Source organism: Olea europaea, unplaced genomic scaffold (genome assembly GCF_002742605.1).
Source record: "Olea europaea var. sylvestris unplaced genomic scaffold, O_europaea_v1 scaffold187, whole genome shotgun sequence".
NCBI lineage: Eukaryota > Viridiplantae > Streptophyta > Magnoliopsida > Lamiales > Oleaceae > Olea > Olea europaea.
The window spans coordinates 190115-204315 of NW_019236492.1; the positions used below are offsets into that span (position 1 = coordinate 190115).

Sequence of the window (14201 nt, forward strand, 5' to 3'; positions counted from 1 at the left end):
ACGGCATGCCATATACATTGTACTTACGCTCCGACCTATCTTCCCTAGGTATCGAATGCCCCCTCTTGAAGATGCGTAAAGTATCGACAAAGTATTTCTACCCCCATGGATAGCTGTTGAACGTATCGATGTTATCAACAACTTGCAAATGAAAAATGTCATTCGACGTCTTTCTATGATGACACCTCAGTACGCTCTCGAGTATAAACACCATCCCCAACTTCAACTTGTCGGACATCTGGTCACATCCCTTGATTGCATCTCCTAACTGCACCAGTGTCACTGTCGTGTGTCCATTAAAATAATCATTCAGCAGCCTTTTGTCTGTCGGAATACTAGCCCTTGCTGCCTCCTTGCCCGTACATCTCAATTCAGTGATGAGGGCAAACTCGAATATGGAAAATGTAGCAACCTTGCCCCCAAGATCAAAGTGGAGAGCATCTCCGTCAACTAGCTTAAGCAGTCGACATAGTAATGAATCGATCAACTGCCCAGAAAACTGTACGAAACACAGCGAATATAGGGGCCATAGGCAGGATCGACGTAATATCTCTGCGTGCTCTTTGTCCAATGAATCCAATACTGCTGTGAAGTTGGCAAAGTTATAGTTCGACGTAACTTTGCCAGAACCTGTTTCAAGGTGGTGTCCAAATAGTAATTCATCCTACAAAATTTCAAATATTAGAACATTTAAAACATAATATCACAAAATTCAACTAACCGAACTGTAACTAATATATACACGAAATAACAGATAATAAAAAAATGAATTAAAAATTAGACAACAAATTATAAAAAGCGAAAAACTAATTTTTGTTCATTATTTATTTTAATTCTTTATTTAATTTGTTCCAATTGTTTATTTACTGGTTATTTAAATTATTTTTTGAACATTTAAAATTAAGTATTTAACTATTTATTTCAAAATTTAGATATTTATTTCATTTTTTTATTTCACATTTATTTTAATTGTTTATTGAATGCTTAATTTTAATTATTTAATATAATTGTTTACTTAATTATTTTCATTTGTTTATTTAAATTATTTATTGAACATTTAAACGTAAATACTTAATTATTTGTTTTATTTTTCTTTAGTTTATTCAATATTTATTTTAATTATTAATTGAATATTTAATTATTTATTTTAGGAGTTAGATATTTATTTCAATTGTTTACCTAAATTTTAATTACTTACTTTGATTATTTTTATTTATTTATTATTTAAAATATAATTATTGTCTGATTGAAATTGTTTATTTTATATTCAATTACTAATTTTGATTATTTGTATTTAATTACTTATTTAAATAAATTATTTTGAATAATTATATTTCTTAGTTATTTAAATTGTTTATTTTTATTAAAATGTTCATTATTTTTTTTTCAATTGTTTATTTAAATTATTTATTTATTTATTTGTTTATTTATTTATTGAATGCTTAATTTTAATTATTATTATAATTATTATTTAATTATTTTCGTTGAATTATTTATTGAAAATTTAAACGTAAATATGTAATTATTTGTTTCATTTTTATTTAGTTGTTTATTCAATATTTATTTTAATTATTAATTGAATATTTAATTATTTATTTTAAACATTAGATATTTATTTCAATTGTTTGTCTACATTTTAATTACTTACTTTGATTATTTTTATTTTTTTATTATTTAAAATATAATTATAGTTTGATTGAAATTGTTTATTTTATATTTAATTACTAATTTTGATTATAATATTTATATTTCTTAGTTATTTAAATTGTTTATTTAAATTATCTATTTCAATTGTTTATTTGTTTATTTAACATTTATTTTAATTGTTATTGAATGCTTAATTTTAATTATTTTTTAGTAATTGTTTATTTAATTATTTTCATTAAATTATTTATTGAACATTAAACCGTAAATCTTAATTATTTGTTTTATTTTTCTTTAGTTTATTCAATATTTATTTTAATTATTAATTGAATATTTAATTATTTATTTTAGAAGTTAGATATTTATTTCAATTGTTTATCTAAATTTTAATTACTTATTTTGATTATTTTTATTTGTTTTTATTTCAAATATAATTATTGTTTGATTGAAATTGTTTATTTTATATTTAATTACTAATTTTGATTATTTATATTTAATTACTTATTTAAATCAATTATTTTGAATATTTATATTTCTTGGTTATTTACATTGTTTATGTATTATTTAAAATGTTAATTTTTTATTTCAATTGTTTTTTTATTTATTTGTTTCAATTGTTCGTTTAAATTATTTGATTTAATTATTTATATTTATTGATTATTTAAATTATTTATTGAACAAGTAAACGTAAATATTTAATTACTTATTTTAAATGTTAGAAATTTATTTCAATTAAATTTTAATTACATAGTTTGATTATTAATATTTACTCATTATTTATATTTTTTATTTTATCATTTAAATAATCATTTATTTATTATTTAAATGTTCATTATTTATTTTTGTGTATTTAAATTATTTATTTAAATACAACAAAAAAAATTGGGGAAAAAATAAAAGGGCAATAGTTGGGCCGTTCCAAACGGCCCAGCTGCCGCCTGGAAAAGACGGCCCAGCTTCATCTTTTACAGATGGCCCAAACGTTGGGCCATCTGGAAAATGATGGTCCAGTGCCCAACCTTTCTTGTCTAACAACAGCTGTTGAAGATCGCCATTTTCGACGATTTTCGACCCAAAAACACTTCCAAAAATGTCATTTTCAATAATTTCATATAATTTACAAAGATTTCTACCACTATTTCCAAAAAAATAAACTTTCAACATCCAAGTTCAAAGATTAATGGGAAAAAATAAGCAAAACTTACCTTCTTCGCTTCTAATGGTGGCCGGTCGGTCTCCTTCCAAGAAAAAGTTTTCGATTTCCTTGCTATTTCTTCCCCTTCTTTCTCCAGACGTCAGTGGAGGAAATGGTGGTAGGGACAATATTGGGTTTTCATTGTTTTTAAGGTTTTTACTAATTTTTCATTTTTTTTAAACAGTGATCAACGGTCATTTTGGAAAAATGGCTCTTTTTGGTGGCTATCTGCCACCATTTCCTCTAAAAAATGTCTTAACCATCGTTCTCTCGACTTAAAAGTTTGCACATGTCAACTACCAAATAATTCATCTACTTTTGCTGTAAATGATTCCTTCGCTTTGAAATAGCCTACAATTTTAGAAGTTTAACTTAAATTGAAAACTCCATATTCATAATCATATGTGATCCTGTTTGCATTCCATCTTCAATCTGAATTCTAATTTTCACTACAAATTTTCTAATTTATGGAAAATAAATCAGTAAGATAACACCCATTAGCACATTTTCCAAATAGCTTATGATATTCAGATATCCAGAATCAAGATACAAACCAGTAATTGACAAGGAACTTGCGGTCACATAGACAAATATGTGTCAACTTTCTACAATCCCATCCTCATCTTGTGCAGTGATAATATGTTATGCAATCTGATATATTTATCACAAAGAAACTACTACGAAAAGCTTGTGTAATGGCCACACACACCAGAAAAAATAAAAAGTTTATGTGATATTTGTTTCCTACAAGAAGATACATATATTTCACTCTTTTGAATTGAGAGAATCTATCGAAATTTCACAAAAGTATTGGATTGAACAAGTTCATGGCACGTTCGTTACGAAAATAAATGGTTCAATAAATCATAAACTTGTTATCTGAAAAATATTTAAAAGTAAAAAGGGACTTGTTGCGGTCCAATATTTATTGCATAAAGGTTTTCCTTATTCTTGAACTCGACCACCGCCCGATCTAAAGTTATTCAAACATGCTAGCAGATAAGCATTAGCTATTAGAATGAATCTTGTAACACTTCACTTGCTACATCACCAGCAATTGAATCAAGAAACTGATGTTAATGAAGGTAAAGCATTTAGACACTTAATTCTACCAAAGCAATAAGACTACTATTCATACTCATTTGTAGTATGATACTGTCACTTGATTTGATATAATATTACTTTTAAACAGGTATATAGTAAAAACGAGTGATGAATAATAATTTATTTTTATAAAAGACGTGTATTTACAATCATTTATTTCTTGAACTTGCACATTAGTCAAAGAGAGTAAAATGGTTATTTAGAAATATTGATTAGGATACGACACATGTATATATCAAACACATGATCTTCAATTCTAAAGTATTAAGTCTTAAGTCTATCTTTTACAAAGCAAGACAAGATTTTGATATGGAATTCTTAAAGAATAAAAAAAATATTTGATAAAAACTAAAAGTTTCACTTTCTATTGAGCATAAAAAAGAATTGGGACAGTAATAAAGGAATGATTTTATAAGTTTTTGGAAACATTTAGAGAGATATTATGAATTTTCATTAGAGTCAATTTTGGGGATTTTTCCATAAATCAAGCTAATTTGTGTTATTTAGCTTTTTAAAAAATTAATCATTTTTACTACAAATTAAGAGTAACTTTAGAAATAAAAAATGAGCGTAGTAAAAATGGAATTAGAATTTGTATAATAGTGCCTCGTGTAATTTGCACTTATTATTATTATTTTTTTGTTTAGCCTGTTTCCCTGTCTTCAAGGCCGGAGAAAAGCCCAATGTCCAATTGCCAACAGCCCACGACCCGTTTGCTGACACAGTGACCCTGACGGGCCTGACCCATTCCCCTCAAAAATCAATTTACTCGTTTTCCTCTTCATATTTCATCCATTTGAAAATTGAAATCAAAACCCTTCCCTTCGTGTCTTTCGTGAGTTTGTGTCGTCCGGACCGGTCGCCACTTCCTCTCCGCCGGCGCCTGTCACTGCCACTTGCCAGCCGTTCCAGACTTCCAGTCCTGCATTTCCTAGATTAGGCGCTCTAATCTCCGTCTCCGACTCTAGTGACTCATCCTCTGCCGCTCCTTAAACCGCCAACCGCCACCGGAACCGGCTATTCTTCCAGCAATTGGAGGCAGCCAGCCCAACGAAAGAAGAAGCCGGAAGAAGGTGAAGTCCTTCCCAATTTCAATTTTTCACCAGTATGGCAGACTGGCAGTGTCCAGTGATTTTGAATTTTTTCCCTTATTTGTTGTTGAATATGAAAACTCGCAATGAACAAGTTTAATATATAAATTATGTCGTTTTTAGTATTTCTGTAATATTGTTTTATTTTTTTTGTCATCATTAAATCCACGATCAAAATCTTGACGTTCGGCATCGAAAAATGTTGCCTGCACTGAACTCAAATCCTGGCTTCGCCCCCTGCAATTGTTGTTTTGTTTATCTATTCCTAATTTATCAGTTAGGCCAGTGATATCGATCTTGATGGTGTAGTGGGTGCGCACGCATTAGTTTCTTGTGTATGCCATGTGTTCGACGAAATGCTCATTTACATTTTTGTTTAAGAATTATTTTATTCAAAGATTTAAATTTGTAATATTACATAATTAAATTTATGAAGATAATAATTTATCATTAAAGAATTTTATGCAGTGTCGTCTTACACCAAAAGTGTACTTAAAAAAAAAAAAAAAAAAAAAATTAAAATGAAAATTCCAAAAGTAGAGGCGAAGATAATTTTTGCTTCTTAATGTTTTTATAAATGTTTTCATAGCAAATGCTTGTTGAAATCTAGAAGATGTGGAACCTTCTTGTTTCCTTGGTTTTTAAGGGCATAATTTGGTTACTTTTTGATTGTTTCAGCACCATGGAGTATTGAGTAACTTTGAGTTTTGCAAAATTATAGAGTTCGTAAATTCCTAATGATTGTGATCTTTTTGTTCTTTGATGATTATATTTTGTACAGTTGAGGAAGACTTGTTGAAGAAAAACTTATAGAGCATCGAGTAATGGTGGGTTGGAGGTGGAATCTGCAGTCTTTAATATATCAGGCTGCCAAGAGATTGGAATACTGTGGCAATGGTTCATTTAATGCTTTCTATCACTCCAAGACTTCTCTAAGGCCCGGTAATCCATTAAAGTATTTTTGGAATGTTTAGGGACTACTCTCTGCATGCTGTTTGAGTTGAATAAGCTGATGATATATGGCATGTGAGCAGAACCAATTAAATTCATATTATTATTTCGAAATTACTATGCATTTATTAATGTTTCTTCTCTTTACATGGTTGTATTAAATCTTTAGATAGGAGGCTTTTTAGATTTTATTTTTGCTTTATATTAAGTCTTTTCTTATTTATTTTTAAGGGTCTCGAAGTGTGCATACTTGCTCATCTCATTTTTTGACAATAAATTCTACATGTGCAGGTGAGTTCCATTGTTTATCAAGCCTGCGGAATTCACTTTCTACAACCTTATCAAGTCAACCGCACCACTATATACAGAATTGGGTAATCTCTCCAACCCTTATTACGTATTTAGATATTGTTGAACAAAATAAAACCGGTAAAATGTATTTAAAATTGACAGTAAAAATAACTGGAAAGGGTGGAAAAAGAATTAGAACTTTCTATGTGGAAACAAATATGATCACCCATTATATTCTGTATACTGCTGTGAATCTTCTAACTGTGACTGCTAAACACTTAACAGAACACTATTTATGGAGGTTTGTGGCTGATTGTTCCTTTCTTGAGTTGATAATTTGTACTACATTACAGGCATTTTCTTTCATGTCCAGATACAAATTTTCATTCAATTCTTGGATTAAGATCTAGCAGATGCTTCTCTGTGTTTAGCTCTCCTTATCGAGACATATTCCTTGATTATGTTTCTGTATTTAGAAATGTCAAACTTCCTTTGGACAGGGATTCACCAGTTCAAGGAGATTGCTTGTGGAGTCATCTGAAGCAGCTCCAGTTTCTTCCCCATTAATTCTGGTTTTACCCTCAAGCACTGGAAATACTGAAACTCAAAAGGTTATTTCGAAGCCTTCAAAAGTTCAAGCAGTTTTAAAGAAAATTAAACAGGTACAAGATGCCTCTTATATATCTCTTTCCACTAATTACTAAGATTAAACTTAGCCCAAAACATATTTGGGATTCTTTGAGAATTCAAACATCTAATGACTCATTTCTATAGACTTAACCTAGTCTATTTGGTGTTCATATACATGTTATCAAAAAGTCAGGAAAGCGTCTTTCATGAAGCAATGGTTGAGTAGTGCAATAATTAAACTTAATCCAAAACTTATTTGGGATTCTTTGAGAATTCAAACATCTAATAACTCATTTCTATGGTCTCAACCAAGTCTATTTAGCATTCATAAGCATGTTATCAAAAAGTTAGGAAAGTATCTTTCATGAAGTGATGATTTAGTAGTGCAATAAGTAAATGGACGGTTAAATCACGTTTGTTTTCATCCATGTTGTTTCATATTCTTTTACATGCACTAGTATGTAACGTGTGATGCATTTGGTGTGTGTGTGTGTGTGTTAGAGATAATTGGATGAAACTTGTTCAAATTTACCCTATATAGAATTCATATAAAGAAATGCACAAAATGCCGAATTGGTTAAATAAGCTCAAGTGGTCCAATTTTTTAAGTCTGGCAAACACATTTTCAGTTAATAACCTGGGCACATAATCCCACGAGAACCTATATTTTTATGATATAAACTAATAGCCAGAAATGATGCGTATAATTAAACATTCTTGAGGACAAATGACATAAACAGTTCCCAACCCTAATCGAAATAACCAAAAAATTGGCAAAATAGAAGAGAAAGAAAGAAAAAGATATCGTGTAAGGTTATAGATGTTGTGCAATGTCTGCCTAGTAAACTCACCTAGTTGGCATGAATCAATCGATAGTTAATTTGAATCAAAAGCTTATCCAGTCCTTCTTGAAACCTGAACAGACTTTATATAGCTTTTCAAGTTGTCCTTATACTACTTTATGAGAGTGATTGTACACCTAGGTAACTAACAGAAGACGACAAGATGTTTCCACAAAATGCTTGTATATGCTTTAGTAACTAGCATTTGTTACTAAGGAAAAGTTGTTCTCTCTCTATTGTTAATGTGTACACTGATTGTTAGAATTTGTTCTTTTAAATATGTCAATTCTTCAGATAAAGTTGCCACTTTCTCCGGACATCAATTTTCTCATCTTCAATTACATAGTTCTATTTCAGCAACTTTCAACTCATCATTATTTGCTGAAGCCTCTTTCTTTTGTACAAATTTAATGAAGCCAGCTGAAGCTGATTGCTTAGTAACTGTGTTGATGCGTCGTGCTGTCACTCTTGCTGGATGCATCAACACAAATAACACAATCTGAACTGCCCTGTTCACCTAATAAAGTAGCAAATCATATAAGAAAACAAAAATATGAAAATAAGCCTCACTATAATTAATAGATACCTTAAGCTAAACAAAGAGGTGGCATTTTCTGGTTCATTTAAAGGAACAAGAATAGAAATGGATATAAGATCTATTTTGATAATCTGTATTAAAATAAGACAATTTCTTAAGGAAGTATAATTAGATTCAGAAGGTCATAAGTTAGAACACACATTCAATACAATGTAAAATTCAGACAATAAATGAACTGAGTGCATTAAGAAATCATTTTACGATAACTCCATTACCTGATCAGGGACTAAGCTAGTTGGTCAACTAATCTCTTCGTGTGTTTATAGGGGAAGACGACTTATTGCGTAATTGTTTGATCGTACCACTTTGAAAGCTACAGAAAGTAGCGGTCTCCAAGCTCTGTCTGGTCGAAAATTTATTCAAGCTCTCATTTGCAATTGCTGCCCTGTCAAAAATGGGAGAGAGAGACCGAAACAATCTTTATAATTATTTTAGTTGCAACAATGAAATGTATTTTACTGGAGGAATGCAATTTTTAGTATTTAATTTAATCAAGAGAATATTAATCTAAGGACATATTAGGAATTATAAATTATTTAAGGACATTTTTGTCCAGAAATGTTTCTCCTACTTGTGGATTTTTATATATGGTATATATAGATTTGAGTTTAAATTAGTTGCTGGTTCATGCTCACGCTGAATTTATTGCATTAAGGAATGAGCAATCAAGCTATTAATCAGACCATATTTCGACTGCCAAAATTCATGGCTTCTTTTAGACATAGAAGACCCTCAAGTTCTTTATTAATTGGATGCTTTGAATGCCAATGAGGATAAGGTCTTGTTTTCATTGCTATAGGATTTAAGCTTCTACAGCGTTTCCGATTATAGCACTATATAAATATCAAGAATGGTTGAATATTATCTCTTCATAGTTTTTCTTTTCTCATCTAGGTGGATCTATCATCTCTACACTTGTACAGTTTAGAAGGCTAATAGATCAAATAATTTATGTGTTGCAAGTGCAAGGAACTTTTACTGTATACACCATTTGTTTTCCAATCTTCATGCAGTTTTCTTTTTTCAGAGTCCTAAGAAGCTGAACTTGGTTGCTGCGTTGGTCCGGGGAATGCGTGTTGAAGATGCACTATTGCAGTTGCAAGTGACAGTAAAGAGAGCTGCTAAAACTGTCTATCAGGTGATATTTCTAACAGGCAGCTTAATGTGGTTACAATATATTTAGGTTCTAAATATGCTTAACTAATTCTTGTTCTGTAGGTTTTTGCTTCTTTCTTTAGTTAATGTTCCTCCTTGATTCATCCATCCCTTTTTCACTCACAAGGGGTTTCGACCTCGTAAAAGTTTTTAAATATCGCTCAGACCTATATTCTTTCCCGTATGATCCATGAAGTTAGCATATGTGCTTCAGCTCAGGAACATTCATCGGACTTGTGTATAGATCTAAGTGCTAGGCATGCGATCTAAAATTTTAAGACTTGGGGATTCTCTTAGAATGTTAAACTTTAGACATGGATACAATGTCACATCATTTGGTAACACTATTAAAACTAATATTGGATTCTTCTAGATTTTCTACATAAATTTGACATGATGAAGTATTCAAAGTTATGCATTTTCAAGGAAGAATGTAAACTTTAAATTAAAAATGAGACAGTGAAGCAAAATCTAGTTCTAGTTTTGGATTATTGTTTGTGCCTTGTATTAGTATAAGGTATCAGAGATTCTTGTCAGTTCCTGAAGGTCCGACACGTATGTCATGAGGACACATAGTATGCTATAGTGATAGAAATGTTGGGATAACATATTTTGCCATTCAGAAGAGAAATGCTGGTGGGGAAACCAAAGGGGTTAGCAGACTTTTTATACCATCTATTTCTTCTTAATGCATAAGTAATTACAGTGCTGGGTCCTTGTAAGCATAATCGTGGTCCTCCTCTGAGAAGAAGAACACTTTGCTAATTAGATGCAATATGACAAACATGTGATGTGCAGGTTATACATTCCGCTCGTGCTAATGCAACCCACAATCATGGGCTTGATGCAGATCGTCTTCTTGTTGGTAAATATGGATAATGCAATCCTTTTATTTTGCTTTTATAATTTCAGTAGCTGCTAATTTGTTTTCTCCAATTTCCTGTAGCTGAGGCATTTGTTGGAAAGGGATTCTTCAAAAAGAGGGTTTCATACCATTCTAAAGGTAGATCTGGAATAAAAGTGAGACCAGAGTGTAGGCTGACGGTGGTAATCAGGGAGATAACCCCAGAGGAGGAGGCTGAGATAGCTAGATTGAGGGTCAACAACTTCCGCAAGCTTACTAAACGAGAGAAGCGACTGGTGCCTCATAAACTTATCGAGACCACCCCAATATGGGATCGCAAAAGTAAAACAAGGAGTCAGGAATCTAGTGCTATTGGTGCGTGAACTCCTTCATGATGACATCGTGGGAGATCGCCGAGAGAATAATATCGTTCTTGTTTCTTGCTTTTCTTGGATGTTTCTCGTTTAGCATTTGGAATGTAATCACCTTATGGTTCAATGAAATAGGTCTTGTTTGTCTAGGGCTGTTTTGAGTTGCACTAGACTAACAACTGAAATTTGCACTCTCTCTTATGGGTTGGTGAATGGCATATTTTTTGTTGGATAATTATGTTACTTTACATAAAATCTTGTGAACTAGTCTAGCATGAACATATGTTGCAATAAAGTTGCAACTAAAGCAATCCTTTTTCGAGCATTCAACACTAGATTCCCACATTAATGCCGTACAATACTTCAATATGGTAGCAGGTGTGTCAAGATCAAATTAACTCCTGGCATATTGCATATTGGCTGATGGCTTAACTTTTGAAAAAGGCTTAGTGCAGGAGTTCTCTTTCAAGCTTCAAAATTCATATACCATAAAATTTTATACTTCAGGAATTGCTTATTTTGACCTAGTCATATAAAGTAGAAAACACAACTAGGTAGAAAGCAATGAAATAAAATTATAATCCACCATCAATAATGTACCAGAGATTCAATAAGTTACACAGTAATGTGATCGTATCCCAACCCCAGAAACCGAAGGAAAAAGTATAACAAATTTATCAAGCTTGACTCAAAGTTACAAATGGAAGTGTGAAGTACGACACTGATCCACGGAAACCTCAGCTTTGCATGTCAACGCACGACACTGATCCACGGAAACCTCAGCTTTGCATGTCAACGCTACGGTACCTAGTGATCTCAACGCCCAAATAGTCCACTGGACCTTGCACTGCCACATGAGGCTTTCCGACTTGCACCCGGACAGCAGACACCTGGTGGTAGTTGCTTAAGATTGTTGACGCAATAAGTTGAGCCACAGATTCAAGAAGATTTTGTGAGGCTCCTTCAACAACCTCTTTAACTATGCTGCAAGCACGGATCAAAACATTGAATAACATATCGTAATAGAAAACATATGACCGAAGAATAGAGCAGATACTGTAAAACTGAAACGAATCAGAATTTGAGGTAAGTTTTGCACCATTTTGTACCAAATCTTGCACCAACTTGAAAATCATCTCCAACTCATTTCACCAACACTTACACCAAATGAACAATGTTTAATCATTTTCTTCATTTTTTGATTCTTAACAATTTATTTATTTGAAAAATTATTTATTTATTTATTTTACAACTACATAAATTACTAAATAAATAATTACATTAAATTAACGATAATAATAAATTTACTAATAAATTTAAAAAATATAGTACAATTAATAGAAACACTACAAAATAAAATATTAAATCATGTCATTAAAAAAAAGTGCAATGTGTTTCAAATCTTGATATCATGATATTACGAAGTCGAAATAGTGCTGCAATTTAATTCTCGGAATTTGTATATTCATCTCACAAATAATGACGACGATGATAATATTTTATTGCATTAAAAAATGTATAACAAAAATGGGCACAAATACCCTTAACCGATTTTTTTCCAAAGTGAAAGAGAAGGCAAAAATTGTATTTAAACATTTTCGTGCAAAATTGTGTAAAGTATGGTGCTAGGTTGTTTGGTGTGTGCAATTTTTTTTTTTTTTTTTTTTTTTTTTTTTTTTTTTTTTTTTTTTTTTTTTTTTTTTTTTTTTTTTTTTTTTTTTTTTTTTTTTTTTTTTTTTTTTTTTTTTTTTTTTTACTATGGGTGTTTGGGTCAGTTTACGCGCACGTTGACTAATCCTACGGGGACCTAAAATTTACAGTCGAGTACTAATCTCAGTGGCTTTAAGGAAACTCGAACTGATGACACTGGGAGCAAACTCAAAGTCTCATCATTGAGCTACCCCTTAGGGTAAGCACTTGTTTTATTTATTCAAAAGCCAATCATGTCACCATGAGCCTTCCCCCTCCTCAATTAACATGGAAGCAAGCAGCACACAGTTATTTTAGTATCAAAAAAATATTCCATTTTTTCGAAAAATGTCTAAATTCAAAATATTACAACTATCAATCCAATCCCAAATTTATTGGCGATGAGGCTCAGTTTCTTAATATATTATTACAGTGGTTAAAAGCAACAAGGTAACCCTAATAGGCTAATACAGTACCCATATAAATAGAAAGCAGCATAGGAGAGGCCTTTAGGTAAACAGCTATTCTAGCACTAAAGAGCGTAACCATCATCAAAGGGCAATGGCAAATTAGGTTCATCCAGCCATCTCAAGGAAATTGAAAATTAGCTGAATTCTATTGAAATCCAGAATTTCCCCTCCACTTCCAAGCATTATATACATTTTCATTCAATTTCTCGGATCAAATTTGCACATACAAGAATCTGAATTAACTTTGGTTTCAAATTATCTAAGGCTCCATTCACAAGTTCAAACTTTGAGGCCCTCATTTCTATGTAACCAAACATGGAGTTAGTGTTGGTCGCTATTTTATTTATTATAGTGCAGACTTCGCTGCTGCTCAGTCTATGAAGTCTCAAAAAGAAATAAAGAAAGCTACTTTCTTGGTCAATGTATTTTACTCATTCAGAACAATTTCTCTGCTTACTCAATCATGCAGTTGACCCAAAATTATCAGCGAAGAAGCTTAGTTTCTTGAAAGTACAGGCTCAATACCGGCCTTGTAGAAAAGACATGAGGGAAAGTTGCTTTAAGAAACTGAGAATGGACTGATCTTACTTATTGTCAAAGAAAAATAATCAGCCAAACAGCTATATACCAACACTAAAACGTAGCAATTGGTTTCCAGTACAGATATTACCATGATACTGTCAATTCAATTATGAAAAGATTTCAATTTCGAGGCACTTAAAGGTGACTATCAACAATTTGATAAGCAATGGCCTTCAACTGTCTATATCCCATGGCAAAGTCAGACATCTATAGTTTCATAATAAACTTGAGTCGACTTGCTATCAACTCAACTATGTCAAACGCAGATAATTGTTAATCACTTACCGGTATATGGCAGTATAACTGATGGTATCAGACAAGTTGTCGGAATTTCCTGCAACTCGAAGATCCATCCAGGCATCTACATCTATCAAGAATTTCTGTCCCAACTTCCTTTCTTCTGGCTTCACCCCATGGTACCCATGAAATTTTAATCCCCTTAATACAAGTTTGTCTCCGTTTAGCATCTCCCGATGATCTGTTACTTGGACTAGAATGCAGGTTAGAGTTAGTGTTATGCACTTCAATTATCTATCAGAAGAGGGAAAATAACTGATGAAACATTCACACACATAGGCAAGTATTTAATAATTAGGGGGCAGCTGTTCAGCCCCCTACGATACTAGGACCAATAGGTCAAAAATAGATTTGTGCCGCAGGTGTTGAACGATGTACGGTATACAGGTGTGTGCTTACAGGGGTAGGGATCATAAACCCTTTCTTTTACTAGAGGAATCCCTAACA

The 14201-nt window shown here is 31.7% G+C and overlaps 2 protein-coding genes across 4 annotated transcripts in view; one reads left to right on the forward strand and one right to left on the reverse strand.

The window, feature by feature from the left end:
* The first annotated feature begins 4718 nt into the window (after positions 1 to 4718).
* LOC111378793 (50S ribosomal protein L22-like) lies at positions 4719 to 10951 on the forward strand. Its single transcript, XM_023002043.1, has 7 exons — positions 4719 to 5016; positions 5816 to 5976; positions 6277 to 6359; positions 6777 to 6938; positions 9374 to 9484; positions 10300 to 10366; positions 10448 to 10951. Exons 2-7 carry the CDS (start codon positions 5859 to 5861, stop codon positions 10726 to 10728), a joined length of 822 nt encoding a protein of 273 aa, XP_022857811.1. The 5' UTR covers positions 4719 to 5016; positions 5816 to 5858; the 3' UTR covers positions 10729 to 10951.
* A 316-nt stretch (positions 10952 to 11267) lies between these two features.
* LOC111378794 (dihydroneopterin aldolase 2-like) overlaps positions 11268 to 14201 on the reverse strand; it is a 66789-nt gene continuing 63855 nt past the window's right edge. For 2 of the 3 annotated variants that reach the window (XM_023002047.1, XM_023002044.1), the window contains exons 2-3: positions 13743 to 13947; positions 11268 to 11700 (exon numbers count right to left, since the gene is read on the reverse strand). In XM_023002047.1, the coding sequence (XP_022857815.1) occupies positions 11496 to 11700; positions 13743 to 13947 (410 nt within the window). In that variant the 3' untranslated portion in view covers positions 11268 to 11495. The remainder of the gene's footprint in view (positions 11701 to 13742; positions 13948 to 14201) is intronic. The other variant, XM_023002046.1, reaches the window with a different exon arrangement.